General features: G+C 38.4%; 1 protein-coding gene and 1 pseudogene across 4 annotated transcripts in view; one reads left to right on the top strand and one right to left on the bottom strand.

The window, feature by feature from the left end:
- The window catches only part of LOC18434281 (uncharacterized), a 14952-nt gene extending 9822 nt beyond the window's left edge, over window positions 1-5130 (top strand). Inside the window, exons 6-15 of one of the 3 annotated variants that reach the window (XM_006844354.4) lie at window positions 107-219; window positions 347-481; window positions 832-900; window positions 1371-1458; window positions 1810-1881; window positions 2035-2135; window positions 3666-3783; window positions 4207-4266; window positions 4360-4470; window positions 4838-5130. In XM_006844354.4, the coding sequence (XP_006844417.1) occupies window positions 107-219; window positions 347-481; window positions 832-900; window positions 1371-1458; window positions 1810-1881; window positions 2035-2135; window positions 3666-3783; window positions 4207-4266; window positions 4360-4470; window positions 4838-4942 (972 nt within the window). In that variant the 3' untranslated portion in view covers window positions 4943-5130. The remainder of the gene's footprint in view (window positions 1-106; window positions 220-346; window positions 482-831; window positions 901-1370; window positions 1459-1809; window positions 1882-2034; window positions 2136-3665; window positions 3784-4206; window positions 4267-4359; window positions 4471-4837) is intronic. The other 2 variants (XM_088869584.1, XM_088869585.1) reach the window with 2 other exon arrangements.
- A 1466-nt stretch (window positions 5131-6596) lies between these two features.
- Window positions 6597-8734, bottom strand: LOC18434280 (uncharacterized protein At4g14100-like; annotated as a pseudogene). The gene is made up of 2 exons (XR_016057618.1): window positions 8165-8734; window positions 6597-6922 (listed from the first exon to the last, which is right to left on the bottom strand). The product of XR_016057618.1 is annotated as an uncharacterized protein At4g14100-like (transcript).
- Between the last annotated feature and the right edge of the window lie 655 nt (window positions 8735-9389).

The following is a 9389-nucleotide window of genomic DNA, read 5'->3' on the forward strand; positions in this document are numbered from 1 at the left end:
TCTCGCCGTGACCATCCATCATGTCAATGGAGTGTGATGATCCAATGAAGTGTGGTGTTTCCCTAACATTGGGGCGAAATCAACTGAATCGCCTTTTCTTTTACAGTATATTATATTCCGTCGCGGCATTGGGATTGATCAAACTAGTGATTATTTTATAATGGAGAAGTTGGACATGATCATCTCACGCATTTGGGGTTGGTTTCTTCGAGTTACCAGGTGAGTGATATGTGACACCCTGATTGATTAATTATTCTGTAAGGTGTTCAATGCACCTAGAAAGCAATTCTCTGTGTCTAGACAAAGCTTAAGATATTTATTGTTGGTCTTGATACTGGACTGGTAGGCTACAAAAGGTTTTGTCCAAGAAGCCAAGTCGGCGACTACATAAAGATTACAAAAAGACTGATGAAATAAGGGAGGATGCAGAACAGGATGATCTGTGGGTTGAGCGCATCCGTATCGAGAACATGGATATCAGGTTTTGATGAGTCATATGAAGTAACATTTATTTTTAACAAAATTTGTATCATAATTGAGTGGTGTATGATTCTCCAAAGTGGCATCCTCCATCTGTTACTGATGATAAACAGTGCAGATTATCCATGCTTGGGTGAATGCCCCGTGGGCCTCACTCCTATCAATATCCATCTATCAGTATGAGCAGATAATGGTGCCCTTTGTTGTATCTTGTACCCTACTCCATTGGATGATGGATGTCATGTGCCTCATTTTTAATGGCTGCATTGTGCATTGTGTTTCTGCAGAACAGCATTTTTATGTCTTATTGATGACTTGTTTAATTAAGGACACTCATTTTTTTCTCTGTAGCATGAAGAACCTACTTAGTAAGATCACAATACAAGAACCCACTTTTGATCGGATGATTGTTATTTATAGGTGAAGTATGGTAAACTTCAAGATCTCAGTTGGTTATATGCTTCTTTTCCCAAGTGGAATCAGAGTTGCCTTTTATTTCTTTTTGCAGTTATGCTCACTGACTATTGTGGTGATTATGGGAACTGCTTTATTTGTGGGGAGAGGCTATAAGAAATTCAATGGACTACTACTGCATTTTGTTCTCCTAGACACCTCCGTGGTGCTGCCACCCTCCTAGATGGTTGGAGGTTAACTGTACCAAGCTGAATGCCCTTGTGGGCCTCACTCCAGTTGATCTCTAGCCATCTTTCAGTAGAGCAGTCAGTGAATGTAGCCTAGGAGTGCCATGTATTCTAGGCCATTGAACTATGGTATACCTTCCCTAATTTATGAGCTCTTGCTTCCAGATTGTGGCTCTACTTTGGCAGGTTGAAATAACACCTCTCAGTACAAATGGAGTTTTTTGCCTTATTTGCTTTTGAACTTTATAGGAGGGCAGGCAGTAAGACTCAAACTGACCGAGGAATATATGTCAAGCATTTTAAAAACATTCCAATGGCTGATATGGAACTAGTCCTGGTAAGCCTTCCACCTGCAATTTGGGTCACCAGAGATTCTTGTTATGGGGTGTATTTCCCATTAGGAAATGTTTACCACTAATCTACTAGAGTTTATGGGGTTCTGAAGGGGCATCTACTACCCAATGACTGATTGGAGGTGTAATTAATAGTTACTCTTGATTACCCCAGTGGTTGCCACCAAGATTAATCTGCATTTTCCATCATCAGGAATGGATGGTGGATGCACTTCGGAGTACCATACATAATACTCGGGAGAATATACTTCCCTTTTCATAAATTTGACCGATAGAGAAAAGAAAAAAAATTGTATCTAATTCTATGGCTGACAGTAAATTGAATATTTTTATAGCCAGAGAAGAAAAACCCCAGTTTAACCCCTATGGATTGGGTCAAATTTCTTATCTCAGCAGTTCTTGGATTGGTGAGTCTTTGATGGTCATTTTTGATGACTTCCTGTGCTTCATAATTGTCATTCTTCTTTGTAATGATCACTTGTATTCGTGAATAATAAAAATATGCTATTGTTTTACTCGTGTAAGTCTACCATGCTAATTTGTGTTTGTTCGATCCTCAGGTTACCCTTGTTGGTTCTCTTGAAATGCCAAAGGCTGATATTTGGGTCACAATAGCTGTCCTTTCTGGTCTTATTGGATATTGCGCTAAGATTTATTTTACGTGAGTGTTTCTATTGAGAACTTGAAGCAACCTGTGTGTATATTTCAGTGATTAAAAAAGCGTACCGCCTAGTGCCTAGGCGGCCGCCTAGGCAGTCCAGAAGGCGATGTGTCCAGGCCTAGGCGGCCGCCTAGGCGGTACGGAACCTGCCTAGGAGGGCGCCCAGTGCTTAATCCAGGGCCTGTGCCCCGCCTAGGCGGGCGCGCCGCCCAAAGGCGGAAATTTTTTTATTTTTAAAGTTGACAAAACTTGATCAAAACATCACCCATTGATATTAGATTTAATATTTGATATTTTATAAATCCGTTGGGGTTTTTTTTCAAAAGATTTTGAGTCCTTAGAAGCATCTTTGACTGGGCATCCTTTTTGGATTCGACCTGGCCGCCCAGGTTCTGGGCGCCCGCCTAGGCGCTGGAAACAATTGCATTTTCTTTATGAAGTGTTACATGTCTATGCTGAAGTTCCAATGAGATCCATCTGATTTGGTAGATCAGGCTTTTAATAGTAATTTAATTGCTAACATAATATCCAATGGATTGGTTTAGTTTTTTAACCATCTGTTTCTTTTCTAATTAACTATCTTTCAGAATGTATTTGCTTATTGGCCCCCAATAGATATAGTTCTCTAGTTCTGTTTGAATATATGGAAACACAGTTGTAAATTGTGTAGTTTTCATGTATACCATCATGCTTCATTAAAAACGCTACAAATGTGTTACACAATTACAGGTTTACCATTAGGCTTCAGTTGAAATATGGTGTTTTCTGAGTGCATATGCTCATTTTGCTCAAACAAGCACGACTGCTATAAAGCTAAAGATTATCGTGATGCACATGATAATCACAAGATGGAAGTATCCTATAATCAAATAGGTATGGTGTATGGTATACAGTAGGGGCATTCATGGTTTGTTCCCGGTGAATGACAGTGGAGAGTAATCCTAGTGAGGGCCATTGAGATACTTGCCTCCATGTGAAGTTAATCCTTACACCTCAATGAAATAACCTTTACCATACTCCTTTGACTATGTTATACTTCCCGTAAGTCGCATGTGGGGTACAGCACAGGCACTAACAGTAAAAGCCTGGAGGGCTGCAATTTCAGGTCCCTGCATTGTTTTGAAGCCAAGTTATTTCATACCAGGGTACTTTTGACAATTTTGCAAATAAACATGAATTGCATATCATACAAAGGGATAAGTATGCCATAATTTATAGGAGCATGGAGACCTACATATATTTCGTTGGGTCAATACCTCTCATTAAAATGGACTATGGTATAGCAGGATCCACCGTTGGGGTATTGACTTATTGTGGTGGGTCCCACACTCATATCATTGTTCATTGTGTCAAAAGGAGTACAGTAGACCCAAAAGAATATGTGATTTTCCATGGTTCCTTGGATTACATTACTCATTTGGTAATGCAAAATCTAGCATTAGTTATTGCAAATCGGTATAGTAAAAGTGTTCGTTTATTATCTATTTTAAGTTGATCGATTAATTTCACATTTCTAATGTTGCTGTGCAGATTCCAGCAGAACATGGTGGCATACCAGAACTTAATTACAAAATCAATGTACGATAAGCAGCTGGACAGTGGAAAAGGAACCCTTCTTCATTTGTGTGATGATGTCATTCAGCAAGAAGTAGGCTACAGATTGGAATGTGTTTTATATATCTACATAATATGCCATCCACTGAAAATAATTAGTAATTACTTGTTTTACCTAGTCTTTGTTTAATGGGATACTTGATTATCTTTTTGTAAGGATGATTCTCACATTATGTTGCTCTCAAGAGAGAGAGAGAGAGAGAGAGGGAGGGAGGGAGGGAGGGAGGGAGGGAGGGAGGGAGGGAGAGAGAGAGAGAGAGAGTTTTAAGACGTTAATTAACCAAGGAAAAGGCGCTATTAAGAACATTCGGTGGCATATATATATATATATATATATATAGAGAGAGAGAGAGAGAGAGAGAGAGAGAGAGAGAGAGAGATTGAAGACGTGGGGATTAACAAAGGGAAAAAGGTTGTTAAGAACATTCGGTGGCATCTGATGCTGTTGCATCTGCAGGTCAAAGAGGTGATCATATCATTCTTTATTCTAATGGAGCAGGGTAAAGCTACAATCGAAGTAATATGTTACCCCTAACAATAATGGGTTCTCTTATATTATTTCCTCTCTTTCTTTGGACAAGTTGCCGTGTTTTGATTACCACTTTTTCAGGATCTTGATCAAAGATGTGAAGAGCTAATGGACTCAGAGTTTGGTGAAAAGTGCGACTTCGATGTGGTCGATGCAGTTCAGAAGCTGGAGAAACTTGGTATTGTGGCTCGGGTGAGCATTCTATATATGAGTTATGTTAGAAATGTGATTTTTGCTTGTTTGTTTTGGTGCTGCACCCTTTTTATCGTGATTCAGTTAGAAAATTGACCCAAATTCGACCAGAATACATAACCTGGGGCATGTTTTGGTTTTTTAGAATTTCTCTCCGAAAAACAACCCAGAATCACTTAAAAATCTAACCTTGGTTATACTTTCTTTTTAATCTTATATATTGTAGTTGGTAAATGATATTTTGGTTTCAGTATACAAGAGTATCATTTTTAAGTTTGGAACTTGGTTAAAATTTAATAAACTTGGTTGGACACCCAAAAAGTATTAAAGTTATTTTTAACTGAAGGAGAGCACCTATGGGTTTCAGGATTCCGTGGGAAGAATCTACGGTGTTGGATTGAAGCGTGCGAATGAGATCATTGGAACCACCACAGAAGAAATCGTTTTGAAGGCTTCACAAGGTGCTTCATAATCAGTTTGGAGTTGCAGGTTTCTGTCTCTGTCTTTCTCTCTCTCGTGTTCACGTTACAGTAATTACCAGAAGGGATATGTGGTAGCCATTGATGGCGCTCATGTATCATTCTTTTGTTGTATAATGTGAATATTGGGATATCAGAAGAATGTATAAAATATTTCATCTGGCTTGGCATCTCTTTAAAATTGTCCATGGGCAACATTAAGGAGAGCCTTTCTCTAAGCGTCTACAATATGCCATGTATTCCTAAGAAAATGTGTTAAGTGGTCAACCTGAAGTAAGATGCACCTCAAAAATCCTCTCGAAGAGGGTTCTAACATTGGAAAACCCACCATGTCGATCTTGAGATATACAAATATAAATAAATAAGTAAATAAATAAATTTGAGTCCTATATTGTATCTTGTAACTAGAGCTGCAAAATAATCTATTGTAACTAGAGCTACAAAAGCCCGAAAACTATTTTGCCCTGGCCCGGAAATTATGGTCGAAGAGCCTGGCCGGATCCTGCTTGAATATATCATGTTAAAGCCTGGCCCGGCCCAAAAGAATCTATTGGGCTGGGCTTGGTCCCAACAAATGCTTGGCCTTGCCGAATTTTAGAAGTTTTTTATTTTTTTAAAATTTCTCTTCAAACTTTTCTTGTTTGTAATAAGCCAAATAAAAAAAATTATATGCTAAAATATTTTTTTAAAAATATAAAAACCCCTCAAAAAGCATTGGGAAATAAAAAAATATTGGGAAGAGGGGTGAGTACACTGTGGTCACTTACCACCTCATTCCCCCATCCCCTCTAAAAACTCACTCTAAAAACCTGTTTTCTCATACCACTGCCCTCTCTTTCTCCTTTTCAAAATACATTCTCTCTAAAAAACCAATTTTTTAGAATTTTCAATTGAACCTCATTGTGCAATTTCTCTTGCTATATGGATCAAATCAAAGAGCCCAAATCAAACCCCAAATTTAAGCTCCCTTCACCCAAAGCCATCAATCCGCAGAGATCGAAGCAATTGGGGGTTTTCTTTAGACGATCGAAGTTTTGCAGGGAATTTGCTTCAGCTTATCGCTCTCTCCGAACAATTTAAAAGGGAGAAGACCCAATTTAGGTATTGAACTGGAAAATCATCTCCTTGATAGGCGCTTGCAGCATCTGAGCATGAGTTTTTGAGCAAGATTTCAATCATCAATGGAGTTTACGTAGGAAATCTCCAACTGCTGAAACCATCTTAGAGCGAGAGGGACCACGAATGGAAGAGAGAGATGGTGGATGGGTGAAAGAGAGAGAGAGAGAAGCCCTCCCGGGGGAGAGAGAGGGCAAAGAAAGGTTATGGATTTTTTAGGCTATTTTCGGCTGGCCAGTTAAAAACCCGACCCACCCCTGATAAAAGGCTGTCTTTCGTTAGCCGGTCGAAAGCCTGTACTAGGCCTAAATTCTCAGCCAGGCCGGGACCATTGGCACCCATACTTGTACCATTGGCACCCATACTTGTAACATGTTAAGTCTATTTTCAAGATTTTTATTTATAGATTTGCTTGATTTGTATGATTTTTAAAATTTTATCTGAAAATAGATTTTTAAGCGACCCTAAACTATATATCCAATCAAAGTTTAAAGGTACGCCTTATTTTTATAGTATAAGGTGGGCGCCTCGTACAAACTTCACCTTTTATTCTTATGGCTAAATGCATAGGAGAGTCGTGGTGTGCAGATACACGCAATCTGTCTCTCTAGATTATTGAATTGAGGTGAGGTACAGAATCAAAAGAAGGCCAGTGGACCCGCATGAACAGGCCTGCGTTGCATCAATGTGTGGGGTGTGAGATTGGGGATTGCAGCATCGTTTTGTAGGGAAGTGTTTGGCTTAGTCCCCTCCTCTTCTTTGTTTTTGGCTCCTTGGAAACAATAAACGGGTGCTTTGCCATTTTTCGTCCTCCAAAACTGCCCCTACCTCAAATGTCATCACATGCGCTGACCTACCTGCAATTTCATCTTGTTAATACATGTTCACTTGCCCTAATTCGAGGGAATAATAGTCAAGTCTCTCTCTCTCCACAGTAGCACATGTTTGGTCCATAATTACAACTTCTACACAATTTTGTAGTAACCTGCCATAAGAGTCCGATAGTTTTTGTTACGGGGTTGAGGTCGTAGTGTTAACATCACTTAAGCTTGAGCTACGGATTGTCTGATAGTTTTTGGTAATGGGGTTGAGGTCGTAGTGTTAGCATCACTTAAGCTTAAGCTACGGATCCAAGTTTCTATTCCCTATCAAAATCTACTATGGGTAGTTCAGTGGGGAACATAGAGCCCTAAATTGTTTGTAGGTTTTGACAGCATTGGTAGGAATGGAAATCTAAACCGATAGCTAAGATTGAGGTGGTGTTACCATCACGACCTCAACCCCATTTTTAGAATACACTAATTATTTTTAAATTAGATAGGAGCCCGTAATCCCCTTTATCTACCTAAAAACAGGATCCGTTTATAGTCAAATAAATAGAGCGCCACTGTAGGCACCACCCGAGCCATGGGCAGGTCCAGGTAACTTGGAACCCGTCGGAGTCCAAATAACTGGCTTACTCAAGTAACTGGCTTTTGAGTATGGCAGGTATTTGCTGGGGAGAAAAAGGTATTTAAAAAATAAAAGATATTAAAAATCTCAAAAAATATATTTAAAGTAAAAGTAAACAAAACATATCTAAATGAAAAAGGAGTAAAATTTAATTTCTGACAGGGGTATTTTAAAAATAATCTAAAAAAAAAAAAGTAAAAAAAAGTATTTATGACTAAAATACTTTCCAATCTCGGCCAAAATAATAGAAAATATGTAAGAACACATTAAAAATAATATTTTATTTTTCAAAATTTTTAATAACTTTATGTAAATTTTTATTCCAACTTGGGAACTTGACCACCAAAACCGGGCTTAACCGGATCACTGAGAGAGCTAAAAGAGAGTTTTATAATGGTCAGAGAGAGAGAGAGATTCAATGATCTGAATCAAGTAAGAAGATGAGCTCTCAGTTTTTAGTAATCATCGCAATTCTTCAAACAGGTGGTGTTTTCTAGTCTGATTAATTCTTGAAACTGGTGGCGTTCTGCTGCCTACCCTCTCTCTCTCTAGAGTCAAGACACAAAAGTAAATCCAGTGAACAAAAAGCAAAGGATTTATAGGACGCAAAGAATGCAAAAGCTCTGAAGAAGACAGAGAAACCAAACCTGTGTAGAAAACCCAATGGACAGGCCTGTTTGTCTCCACATCCTCATAATACCATATGAAATCCACCTTTTTCCACACATTGCATAAAAACCCATCAACCATCTCTCTCCCCAAATACTGAGCACCATCCAACCAATCCTTCCTCAAAATCCCAACACCCACCTCTGCACTTCTGCACTCCCTCTTCGAATCCAGAGTATAGAAGAAAGAGGTCCCATTGTTCCATTCCAAATCATACAAAAGCTTGCCCAATTGGTCTTGGATTATGTTGAAATTTCTGCCATTGGGCCAGTCATACCAGAGATCAATGAGGGAGAGAGAGCCTGAATAGTTCGTGAAGAGGATTGAGTGGAATTGATCAGGCCATGGGGTTGGGACTGGGTCTGAGTTTCTATTGGGGCCTTTTGCTGATGTCATGAGGTAGAGAGAGATGGTTATGGAGACAAGGAAGATGGATTTATGGGGAGCAGCCATTTTTGTATTGGAGAGAGAGAGAGAGGGATACTAATATGGTGGAAGAGAAGGAAATAATCAATTTATATCCTGAGGCAGTCAGTACTCACAGGATAAGAAAGAGAGAGCACCCATAAATAAATAAATAAACCAACTGGGAAATTTCCCAACTGAAAATGACCGATTAATCAATGTTATCCAGTACGAAGGGATTTGCATGTTTTTACTCGTAAAAAGCGAAATTAACTGAAAAATTCTCATTTTTAAAAATTTAGAAATAGTCTTATATATTTTATATTAGACCCGGCTTGTATGCGGCCAAGCTAGCATGCGTAGAAATGTGGGCCTCTTAATAAATCTATTTTTGATATCGTGAATATGAAACATAAATAAATTTTAAAAACAAAAAATAATATTTCTAGTAAGAAACCATTTGGACCCGTTAGATTTCATTGTTTTTAGATGGAACACCTGCTTGCATCCATTTTTAAGATGCATGCTTTATACTTTCTGGACCGCATATGTAGAAATGCGGTCTTTCCAATTATATTTTACGGTTAATTCTATTTTTTATAGTAACCAGATTTTGCTCAAGTTTGGGGAGTTACTACTCTTCACCGTCTCACATTCGTTAAAAAATACTAAAAAATGTATTTAAAATAATTAAGACAATTAAAATAACTAAAATACGCCCTATAATTTTAAAATTTATAGAGGTACCTTGATCATTTATTTACATCAGTTATGAATTTTAATTTTTTTACAAGTGAA

This window comes from Amborella trichopoda, chromosome 6 (genome assembly GCF_054954075.1).
Source record: "Amborella trichopoda isolate Santa Cruz 75 chromosome 6, AtrichopodaSantaCruz75HAP2 v2.0, whole genome shotgun sequence".
NCBI classification, from domain to species: Eukaryota; Viridiplantae; Streptophyta; class Magnoliopsida; order Amborellales; family Amborellaceae; genus Amborella; species Amborella trichopoda.